The sequence below is a fragment of the Gordionus sp. m RMFG-2023 genome, chromosome 5 (genome assembly GCF_954871325.1).
Source record: "Gordionus sp. m RMFG-2023 chromosome 5, tfGorSpeb1-WG-v2, whole genome shotgun sequence".
NCBI classification, from domain to species: Eukaryota; Metazoa; Nematomorpha; class Gordioida; order Chordodea; family Parachordodidae; genus Gordionus; species Gordionus sp. m RMFG-2023.
In genome coordinates this window covers 31,568,675-31,581,972 of record NC_088779.1, presented here as the reverse complement: position 1 = coordinate 31,581,972, position 13,298 = coordinate 31,568,675, and the positions used below count along the sequence as shown (strand labels likewise).

Genomic DNA, 13,298 nt, shown 5'->3' with positions numbered 1-13,298 from the left:
AAGATTCTAATTATTGCTAAATTAAATAAAGAAATGGTGGATCTGGGCCAATTGTAAGATATAACTCCATAGGTTTATAACATTAGATGTGCAGCTCATACATTACAGTTAGCAATTATAGACAAGTTATGAGAAATTAATTATTGACTGAGCAAGGCAAGATGTAAAATTTTATGGTACTATTCAATTTCAACAATATTGTTCAAAATTTTATAATGGGTTTACCTGAGTTTATACATGATTCTAATCTGAGCCCATGTTTATAAAAACAAATAGCTTTAGTTTAGGGCTATATTTCTATAACAAATATTAAGTATGCTTGATACATCCATTTTATAAAAAAAAATACAAATTTATTTTGTGATAAGGATATATTTTGAAAATTAAATTTATTCTATTCCTTTCATTTCGTGCTTTTATTTATTTAAATTGTAAAATCGAAATGAAATTAAGAGGGTACGCTTGATATAGAAATTATAGAACAAGTTCCCGAAGTATTTAAATTATATCAAGAGTATTTTACATAGATGAAAAATCAAGATACTGATATTCTGTCAGTCTGCCATTTTTTTGTTAATAAATGTGGTTGAAACAAGAGAAGAACACAATGATAAAACATATCTTCATTCTGAACATTTTAATTACCTAACAAAATGAGAACATCTTGTGTTCTAGGTTTTTTGATGATATTTTTAATGAGGATAATAAAAATATTGATTATATATATACAAGCATAAATCCCGTCGAGAATGACGGGTGAACCATAATTTTATCCTCTATATAATTGCGGAAGAATCAAAAATTTGGTTTATGGCTATATAAAAAATGAAAATAATATTAAAAATTTTACCATAAAAGTAGGCATCACATATTTCCAAATTTGAGAAAGATGCATGATTATAAACATTCGTTTGGTATATCTCAGTACTCAGTAGGAATTTCTTATAGCAACAAATCAAATAATCTTAGACTTAAATTTTTATGAATCAAAATTCATTAAAATATATAGTACCTTTATAAAAGATTATTTTAATGATATTTCCTATATTCTTATCATCTATATTTGGGGGTGAGTTATAAATTTCATGAGTAGTGTTTGAGATTACAGATCATTATTCATTTAATGTTTATTTCCATTATATTTTTATATAAAATATATAGGAAAACATTTAGTAGCTAGATTCTACACTATTATTATCCAAAAGCATGTTTAAAAAAGGCAGAGTATAATTGCTCAAAAAAAATCTTCAAAGATTCTGAAAATTTTTTAAAATGAAGATTTTTTGAGAATACTCAAACTGAATTTACAACCAAATTTTACTTATAATTCCAAGTTATTTTTGTAAAAAATCTTTAGAAGTAGTTTTTTGTTTTTATTAAAAAAATTTATAAGTTAATTTTCTATGACTTTTATGTATTAACAGTATTTTATTCGCGTATCGCAAATCTCCACATGCAGCAAGTTACTCCAGCATCATTATTATTAAGACGGGAGTTTTTTAGGACCCTTTTCGAAATTAATACATGAAGGGTTTAAATATAACTTAATAATGAGGAACTAAAAACGTTTCAAGATAAAGATACGGTATGGATAAAGAATTTCAGAGACCAAATAATCAACCCAGTTGGTTACCCGGATAAATAAGAGATCGAGTCCAACGACTTATATTGACAATGCCTTAAGCTATAGGGAAAAGACATTTTAATCACTTACGGAATAGATTTATCGCATATAAAGATATTACGACTAACCAGGAAAATATAAGGGAAAGTGTATTGAGCTCTGAACCGAGAATCAATTACCTACAACGGAATAATAACGAATGAACATATGAAATAAAAGAAAAGTCTTCACCTTACCTAACGAAACTGAAAAGCACCGGAAAATTTTCGCCAGGTGAAGGATAGTGTTATATTTGAATATGATATATTATATTATATTAACGTTCAAAAGTTTATTATTGTACATAAGCATAATTTGAATAGTTTTTTTTTATCATATTTCTTAAGTATTATCTTAACATTGTTTAAGTTTTTATTTTATAATTTGAATATACTTTTTATCACTTTGTTAAAGAGATTAACATATTACAGTGAAGAGGCGGATATTTTTCACCAGATGTTAAAACAAAATAAAAGGATGTTATTATATTTTTATTTTAATGATACTTAAACATTAATCTATGTTAAAAAAATATTAAACAACTTTTTCAAAAAATGCCGCACTTGAAGTTTATAATTAAAAAAACTTTTTTAACATAAAAAAACATATTTTTTCACATATCATTTACATAATTTAATATTTTTGTATATTTAATTTAATATTAATTAATTTTTCAATCTTTACATATATAATGTTTAATATAGACTACTTACTTTATAATTTTAATAACTCTCCTTTACTCCCAAGTACTTCTGTAAATTATTCTTTGCCAATCTCAGATGGGAATGATATGGAAAATTATCAATCACATTCTAGCATTTCTGCAAATAATAATTCTTTAGCAACTATTAATGAAAATATAAATCATTCTCAAGTATCCTCCATTCCTAAACCCAAAAGAACATACAATTGTTGGAACAAAGATAAAATTGAAATGGTAATGAAAATTTTAGCAATGCCAGAGGAAGAACAGATGAAGATTAAGGACATTGCTAAATTTGTTAATATGTCGAAGGCCTCAATACATAAAATAAAAAGGGATACATTCCCAGAAATTATTGGTGAGCCTTTAAAGGAATTCTCTCTTAAACAAAGAGGGAGAAAAATAAAAGACACAGCAAACATTGAAAGGCAAGTTATGGATTTGCTAATGGACAATAATACCTTCACGGTGAAGGATATAATTGAGAATTTGCCTTCTGGTTCGCCAAAAAATATTGGAACCATAAGGAAATATATCAAAAACATCGGTCCAAAAAAAGAGCTGGGAAAGAACCGGATCGCAGGAATACACCAGGAGCTATCAATATTCGGCAGGTGTATTGCCGCAAATTGCTGAAAATCTCCAGAGAAAGACTCTATTTTCTCGACGAAACAGGCATCAATTTTTATGTTGTACCTGTCTATGCTTGGGCACCACTCAATGTGAGACCAACAATAAAGGTTCCATCCTCAAAAGGGAAAAATGTAAGTGTACTTTGCACTATAGGAATTTGTGGAGTTATACATTTTAAAATCATCGAAGGATCATATAATGGTATATTATTCCGAAATTTGTTAATGGAGATTATTAGTATGTTACCACCAGATGCCGTCTTAGTTATGGATAATGCTTCTATACATAAAAGTCATCTAATTGATGCCTTTAAAGAGAGAATAGAGTATCTACCCCCATATTCACCACAATTGAACCCAATTGAAAATTTTTTCGGGGTCTTCAAAAACAAATATAGGTCATTAATTCCCAGACCAAGCACAAGGGAGCACATAATAACAAATATTAATCAAATTATGCATCAATTTATTCCTTATGATTTTACAAATTTTTATAATCATATGCAACAATATTTGGAGCTGGGCTATCGTGGACTACCTATTGACTAAAGTAATCTAATTATATAATATACGATTAAAATTTTTTAATATTTTAATTAAATAGGTACTATATTAAGCAAGCAATTTATGACTATGAACTACCATTAAATATTAATATATTTCCTTATAGTTCCAATATTTTTTGGAGAACCAGAGGGCAAATTCTCAATTATATCCTTCACCGTGAAGGTATTATTGTCGATTAGCAAATCCATAATTTGCCTTTCAATATTTGCTGTGTCTTTAATTTTTCTCCCCCTTTGTTTAAGCGAGAATTCCTTTAAGGGCTCACCAATAATTTCTGAGAATGTATCCCGTTTTATTTTATGTATTGATGCCTTCGACATATTAACAAATTTAGCAATGTCCTTAACCTTCATCTCTTCTTCCTCTGGCATTGCTAATATTTTCATTACCATTTCAATTTTATCTTTGTTCCAACAATTGTATGTTCTTTTGGGTTTAGGAATGGATGATATTTGAGAATGATTTATATTTTCATTATTAGTTGCTAAAGAATTATTATTTGCAGAAATATTAGAATGTGATTGATAATTTTCCATATCGTTCCCATCTGAGATTGGCAAAGAATAATTTACAGAAGTACTTGAGAGTAAAGGAGATGTATTAAAGTTATAAAGAATGTAGTCTATATTAAACATTATAAGATTGAAAAATTTATTAATATTAAATATACAAAAATATTAAATTATGTAAATGATATGTGAAAAAAAATTTTTTAAAAAGTTTTTTTTTAAAAAAAAGTTGTTTAAAATTTTTTTAACATAGATTAATGTTTAAGTATGATTAAAATAAAAATATAATAGTATCATTTTATTTTGTTTTAACATCTGGTAGTAAATATCCCCCCTTTCACTGTAATCAATATTCATGTATTAATGTAATTACGAATTTATTATATAATGTTTATACGAATTGAATATATTAAATTAAAGTTATGTCTCAAATATGAAAAAATAAAGTGAGAGAAAAAAACTATTTTCAGAAATAAAAGATTTTGACTAAGATCTAAAAACTAAGATGAATAATTTATCATTATTTTTAAAATTATTCTACATAAAATATCGTTAACTAAGTAAATGAAAATATGTGATGACAAAACTTTATATTTTTTTATAAAAAAATTTTTAAGTGTGACATTTAAAAAAGTTGTTTAATATTTTTTTAACATAGATTAATGATTAAGTATGATTAAAATAAAAATATAATAACATCCTTTTATTTTGTTTTAACATCTGGTGAAAAATATCCCCCTCTTCACTGTAAGTTTCGGCTATAAAAGAACCAGCATATAAAAAGTCATTTTTATATTTCAAAATATTACTGATTCAGATTCCATTACTTCTCAAACACTACAATATTTATTAAACATTAGAGTTGTCGTACTACAAATAAAATTAATTCATAAATTAGTGGTGGTTTCGATATACTTTTTTTACAATGTGTCGTTAGTTAAAACATTTTATCCATGTATGTATCTCTCAATTGTTTCATGCTGGCTGTTACTTCATAAGCAGGGTTTGGCAAATTTTTGAATACAAATACTTTTCAATCTTGTATCTATAATATACAAGAGATACTCAATATTTATATAATTTTTTATTGAAAACCGCGATAATTAATATATTATGAATATTTGTGTAAATTATGTAAATAAATTTAGGAAAATGGACACTACTATATATTTTTTTATAAAATGCCAAATAAGACTCTACTTCATAGATATGCGGCCACAATCAGTGGCATAGCCAGGATTTGCCCAATAGGGGCAGATACAAAACGCAATTGATTCACACGGTTAAAATTGCGATTTTTACTCATTAATTCGGCGAGTATAATCAATAGTCTCGAAACTATTTTCTAGATCTGGTTTACCACGTTACATTGTTTGAGATAATAGTACACTATTTACCTCACCTGAATTTGAAACTTTTCTTTTGAAAGACGATATTAGGCATTGAGCGATATATTCTTAAGCGATGGAACTTTTATGTAGAGAGCAGAACTTGGGATCTGTTAAATTTAGCAAATGTTTTGATAACTCCTATGAACACTCAAGATTCAAAGACGTATGAATGCCCTCCTTAGATGATTTTTCATAACCGTAGGACTCTGAACAACGAGGAGCTTTCAAAGCGAGAATTTATTAAAAATTCGTTTTGGAAGCAAAAATATTATAAAAATAAGAATTTGTGACTCTAAGGGCAAGGGTTGAAAACGAAAGACCTCTGGTTGGCATGCAGGAATTATATTACAGAAAAAATTGATGTAGTATCAGACAGCTTAGTAAAGATCAAGCAAGCAGATTTTTTTACAGTTGGATTTTATATGATCAAAGCTATGAACAATGGGGATAATAAAATTTTATACCATCTTATTCATGTGATTTCTTTATTCATAGTAAAAAGGAATACCTTCATTTAAATAAGGAAATTTCATTACCAAAATTAAATTCACATTTTGAAAAGATAGGCCTTATTATAAAATACAGGAATTTTAATTACTTGCATAGTTACGGATTAAAACATGTTGAGAATGAGGAATACTATTGGTATGAATTCTTATTTAGAGAATACGTTAATTCAGATGTTTTTTATATTGAATACTCTAGTCATTTAAAGATATAAAGTCTAATGGTAAATACCATATATAGAAATTGGCAAATTAATTTAACAAAAAGTTATAAATTTTACCATCAAAGATCTTTTAAAACTAATTTGAATCACAAAACCTTGGATTTGTTTCAAAATAATCACTGAACATAGTGTTGAACAATGACTGGCACAACTGGTATTAATATTGTACACTAAACCAAATCATAAACGTTTAGTCAAATAGTGGTTTCTCCTTCCATATTAACTCGAATTTTTGGAGATCCTAATATAAAAAGATTTCTGTCGATAATACAGAAATAATTATAATATCCAGTCAATTCTTTGGTGTAACAGATTCTACGGAAAGAATGTTTGCCTCCTTTCGTCTACGTTAATTAAAATTTAGAAACAGACTAACTAGAAAACTGGAAAATTAGTTTTTCTTTTTAAATATTATGATAAAATACTTTATCTATAAATTTGCGTTATAATATATAAAATCAAATAAATTGAATGGAAATTTTTAGGGAAGGCCACTAAATTTTCATTTATTAAATTACTTAAAATCAGTTTAAATAATATCCATAAGGTATTTGTAATAAAATGTCAGGTGATTTATAAGTAATGTTTTGATAATTTTAAGGCCATGTCCAATCCTATTTTAAAATAATGCCAAAAGTTTAAAACTTTTGCAAATTTTAATGAAATCGTATGTTAAATTTATAAAATTTTCTAGAATTATATTTTGAGCATGTTTTATATTTAAGATAGCTTATTTATTCATTTTCATTAAAGTTTGTGAATTTAATTTTTTGATGTTTTGGACATAGCCTAGATTGAAAATTTAATGATATTTTGATTTGAAATCTTTCATTTTCTAACCCTGAATTGAATATAACCATTATTTAAATTTTTTTAAATATAAGAAAAGTTTAATAAAAAATCAGGTGAGAAATATTTACTAATCATTTTCTAATCATATTTTTTTAATAAATAAAAAATAGAGAATAAAATAAATATTTTGAGTTTGATTATAAACTCAATTTTTTAATGGGCCTCAGAGCCGGGCTCTGATACAAATGTTTTTCTACCTACCCACGGACGGGCTCAGACCAAAAAAAACTCGATATTGTAGATCACTAATAGATAAATACAAAATAACGACGTATTTAAAAAAGTAATATCAAAACGCTTACTACGTTTATTGAGACGAATTCAATTTGTAATGGGGAGAACTAGTAACAGTAATGCGTTTTAATTGAATATTAAATTCATTCTATTTTTTAAAATATTTTTGATTGTTTTGGATACCATTCGTTTTTATACCCTGGAGGAAATAAATTATGATATACTTTCTACTAATAAAATTATAACTTGATATCTTACAGTTTGAACGTCATTTTTAACAGTTAGATTTTGATAATTGATTTAGAAATAAATTTAAAATTTGATCAATTCACACTTATAAAAATTTTAAAAAATGTTTCTTTATTTGTAGCCCGACCCTTTCCACACAGTTTTTGGTATATCCGGATTATCTTTATTAGGCACGTATCCCCGCAATATATTACCAATAAATCCGATATTTTGCTTGCCACAGCATATATTGCCTTCTCACCTTCAATATCAAACATTACCGCCTACTTAAATTCTCGTTATAAAAATAAAATTTTTTCGATATAATTATGGTTCCTTTTTTGGAACACAATTAACCATGTATAATATTTTCTCCTTATAGTTTATTTTTTTTAAAAATCTTGTTCTTTTATATTTTAAACACGAATTTAGAAACTATAATAATTAATTATTTTATTTTTTTTATTATACAGTTTTTTATATAGATTTTATAGTTTACATGACATTTTTAATATATATTTTTTTAAATTACGTATATATGTTTTACTTTTAACGTTCAATGTATTAAATATTTTTATTAAACTATTATATTTTTATCAAACCTAAATGAAAAGTTAAAATTAGAAATTGTGATTTAATTCGTTTTTTAATTATAATTCTTTTCTTTTTTTCCATTTTAAAATTTGTAAATAATATGTTCGCAATAATACTTATGATTTTAAGTATTGTTACCCTCTATCAAATAACCGTATATTTATTAGCCAATTGTCATTGACAACACACCTTAATAAACTATTACTTATTAAAAAAATTTTAATCATTCACCAGAGCCTTTTACCCAAGAACGTCATTCTAATCATATGGGGTTTAGATTTATGGCTCAATAGTATGACCATTTAGCCCCATCCCTCTCTTCCAATTTGCTTTTTTAGAATAAAAATTTGTTTACTCACCCCCCCCCCCCCCTTAATTATTTAAAGAAAATTATTTCACTTTTTTTTATACACAATTATATATTTTAAATTGATAAATTTAATTTAATTAAATGTTTCTTTCTTCCCCGGTTCAGAATAATATCCGAAAATATTCGGTGAAATATATAATGGGAATCGGCTAGATTTAGCTTATTTTTTATTGGCTTACTTAGTCTACTAATTAGTCGATAAAACGGGTAATTAGCCGTGGCCGTTTTGATTGGTTCAGCTTAGAGCCACTTTAAAACGACTCATGTTATATAAAGCTTTTAATCAAAAATTTGCTCTTGTTTATTTTTAAGATAAAAACTTCTCACTTTTTTGGATGGTAATTTCCTTCAATATATCTCCTTCCACTTTATATGTTCATAGAATCCATTTTATTTTATTTTTACCACATTGGCTTAAACCTTGTGGGCCCATTGGAGTTTTGATCTTCTTTTTCGTTTACCAATCACTTCTAAACGTAACCTTGTTTCCTATATAGTTTTTATCATATATCCTAACTGTTCATAAATCTTTGTTTTATTGGATACTCCCCCTATCATATTTGTATTTCATGTTCTATCCTTATTTAAACCCCAGCTATCCTAACATTCTCATCTCTATTGTCTGTAAACTTCTTTCGTCTGTTTCCTTGCTGGGCTTTGTTTCCGAAATATATAAGATAGTTTAGCTATACTATGTACCTGTATATTTTCCTAATTAATGTGTGTGGAATTCTTTTGAAAGAGCGCTCTGGATAAATTTACACACCTGTGCCATCCTTGAATAAAAAATAATCTTAACTTATATTTATTTGTAAAGGGGGAAAAGTCATGTCTAAAATAGAATATTCGACATCGGTATTGAGAGGAATTAGTAGGGATTTAGCTCAATTTAAACATAAGGATATAATTTATCAAGCGAAGATTTCTTTATTTTATCAATTAAGTTTAAAAATAAAATCTGTTAATATCAAAAAAAATAATTTTCTCATGAGCTTTATATCAAGGACGTCGCTAGCTTTTACAATCTTAGGGCGCTCAACTAAAAAATGGGACTTCATTTCCCATACCTTCCCCCCCCCCCACCTCAATTTGCGGGACTCGGCCGGATTTTATATTAATATATTATACTTTTTAAAATTTGCTAACTCTATATTCTGAATTTCATATTTTGTCATTTATTTATTATGCATACAAAATAAACTAACATAAATAATTAAAACAATACAAGACATTTTTTTTTAATACAAAATCTATTTATTACAGTATAAAATATTTTTGATTGCTGATATAAAAAAAATTTTGCGTCTAAAGAATTACAAGTAATAAAAAAGGTTTTAATTCATACATATGCCTTAATTGATAATGGTTTTCAAAAACCACATAAGGCAATATAATTCTTATCAACTTCAATGACAAAAATCATGAAACTAATATAACTTTCTGTTACCATTTTAGATAATGTTTTATAGAATGATCTAATAACAGGCCTAACCAAATGAACAATTCTTGAAGAAAAAAATATAAACGACCAATACAAATCATAAAACTATATGGTGGTTAGAGTTTCCTTTTAGATGACATGATGGAAGCTAAATAAACCGAGAAAATTGTTGTGAGATATTAAATTTCTAAAAGATTATCTTTCATTTTTAATGATATACAAACGACTACACAGTAGTGTTGTTAAACGGCTCGTTTTGAGCCGATTTTTAAGTACCGCTAACTCACTATTTCATCCAGAATAATATAACTCAAACCTGAAGATTTTGTTTGTAGAAGGAACAAAGGTTTGGACATCTAATAGCGAATCTCATGGCTTACGCTATATTCTTCAGGCTAAAATATTGAGTTAGCCGTTTTTAAAAATCGGCTCAAAATGTGCCGTTTAACAACACTACTACAGAGTTGACCATTATTGCTTGTCTAAAATATGCTATCAGCAGCTATTGTAATAACTTTGAATTACATAGCCACACAAATAATAGATACTGGTTAATTTGTAGTCATAGCATGTCACTCATGATGTAACTCAGAATTTATTATGTTAGATAAATTAATAAAACGAAAACAATAAAAATCTTTAGAAGAAATAATTACGCAAATACATTGAAGCCATAAGTTTTACACAGTGAAGATGCCATGTCCGAAATGAATCATTTAGTAACTAGAAAATAAGGACCAGAGTGATGTGATGAAAACAATTAAAAAATTTTATATGTCGCACCACCTCTAGTTGGTATATTATATCTTAAAAAATAGAAGTTTGTAGTATATTAAAAATATACTTGTATTAAAAATTTAACTCAAAACTGTTTTTCAACGAAAAAAAAAACACGTAAAAAAAGAAAAAAAAGATATCTAATTTAGTACATCCATTGTGAAATGAATAATAAGTTGTTAAATTTCTAATAATATTTTAAATAAATAGATGGCATTAAAGAATTGTATGCAAATTCTTACTTATATTTATTATCAAAAGCATTTATTGGTAAAATTTATTTAAATATTAGCTGTAACTGTTAAATACGTTTGTAAAAGTGGCATTTTGCCTAATATTTTATAACTATATAATAGAGGATTATAAACTCTATGTCTACTTTTTGGACCTTGAAAATATTTTTAGGAAGAGGCATAGAAATTAAATTTAAAAATGAATAATATAATTGATTAGTGATTTTGAACTCGGCTAATTACAGTATTAAATTTGTTAACTTTCAATTAATAAATGATTATATTTATTTAATTAGGCTTATCTAATAATTTAAATAATAAAAGTTAATTAAGCTTCAACTGTTAATGCTAAATTAATATTTAGTGAGTGATATTGATATTCTATTTTTAACACAGAATTTGATTGCAAACTGACACAGTTAAAATATAATTTAAGTTTTTAAATAATAAAATTAAATCTATGCATTACTTAATAGAATTATAAAAGAAATCGTTCAGGGGAAAATCAAAAATTTATTTTAGTTCAAGGGGATATTAAGGAGCCATTAAAAAAAATTGTTTCGGAACTTATTTAAATTTTCAATGCTATAAATTTCATATATATAATATCTTATTATCGTATCTTATCTAATATTTTCTTTCTTTCATTTCTTTCTTATCATATCTTTTTTTTCTTTTTCTATATTTTTTTATTTTTTTTCTTTTCTTTATTTTTTTTTTTATTTTCTTCTATTCTACTTCTATTTAAAATATTTATCCTTTATATTTTCTATTTTTTTCATTCGAAAGTTGGGTTATGGAAAGTACTTAACTGGACAAGAGGAAAATATCTTATCATATCATATCTTATATTTTCATTCTTTTATTTTTTTTCTTTTCTTTATTTCTCTTATTTTTTTTGTTTTTCTTTTCTTCTATTCTACTTCTCGTTAAAATATTTACCCTACTCTATGTTTTATATTTTTTCACTTGAAAGTAGGATTATAGAAGGTACCGAACTGGACAGAACAGGAATAGACATGATGGAACGGAAAGAGCAAAGAATGGGAGAGTTGGAAAATTAAGGTATCGGGACCAAGTGGATCGGAAGAATATTAACGGGAAGAGATCGGTAGGGACAGAATCGTAGAAAAGTAATCGTAGAGACGGGATAGAAAGCGACGGGATCAGAAGGGAAGACTCGCAAGGGATAGGGAATAATCGAGTGGATCGGAGGAGAAGATCTTATATTATCTTTCTTTATTATTTTTTAGATTCAAAATAATAACGAAAATATATGCTTACAAATAATAATATCTAAATATATATAATAATTAATCAAATTTACTTTGAATCTCTTCTATACACTTAAGTGATGCTATCAATTACCAAGTCTTTGTCATTGAATATGAGGTTCCAGTAAAAATTATTTAAATTAGTGTATCCGCATTATAGAGACCTAAAAAAATTTAATATATACAAACCAGCAAGCCAACCCGAAGCCTAAATAAGTATAATAATTTATATGGCGGGTCTAATGGGTTAAAAATAAAAATATTGGAAGGATAATTTTTGATTCGCTTCTCAAATTTATAATTTTTTCATGTAAATCTTTTACAAAGTGAGTCTAAATTCTAGGTATAATTTTAGGTTTAAGGGGGTTAAGATGATCTCTATCAGTTGCGTAAATTTATTATTTGTAAAAATTTTTAGTAGCTCAACATTTAAAATATCTGTTAAACTAAATTATAGTTTAGATATTATATGTTAAAAATATTTAAAATTCTGGTATTTTTTAATCTGTCCAATGAAGGGTTAAGTTTATTATTTGACTTTAGCATTGTGAGAAGTTCAAAATATATAATTTTAGAACAATCTAAATATAGATATTAAATTTTTTTAAATGTCACTAATTTTCATTTGTTCTTTCAAATTATAAATTCTACCATTTTAAAATAAACAGATATAATTTATTAGATAACATTTATTTAAGTTGGTTTGTAAAATTTGAAAAATTTGAAAATTCTAAAATTCTAGAATCATTTTAAAATGGTTATAGACATTTTTTTAAAAAAAAATTAATTATAAATTAATTTATATAAATTAAATTTAAAAAAATTCAAATAATAAGTGTGCTAGATAGATTTATAGTGCGCACAAATTGAACGTTGCAACGCAGCGTTTCAAAACGCAAACAATGTATATTTAAATGCATTCATTCAAATTGAGCACATTATTAAATTCATTCAGTACTATAGGTTTTTTGTTGTTATGAGTTCCATATGAAAATTTACATTTCTTAGATACAAACATATATTTTCAAATATATAATATTCAAAAATTATTATTATAATAATCAGAGACCTGCAGGCCCGGCCCTAAGCCCGGCCGGACC

At 26.0% G+C, this 13,298-nt stretch overlaps 1 protein-coding gene across 1 annotated transcript in view; it reads left to right on the top strand.

Moving 5' to 3' along the window:
* Positions 1-8,022, top strand: part of LOC135929297 (geranylgeranyl transferase type-2 subunit beta-like) — a 31,408-nt gene extending 23,386 nt beyond the window's left edge. The window contains exon 9 of the mRNA XM_065465814.1: positions 7,652-8,022. Coding sequence (XP_065321886.1) covers positions 7,652-7,801 — 150 coding nt within the window. The 3' untranslated portion in view covers positions 7,802-8,022. The remainder of the gene's footprint in view (positions 1-7,651) is intronic.
* Positions 8,023-13,298: the final 5,276 nt, after the last annotated feature.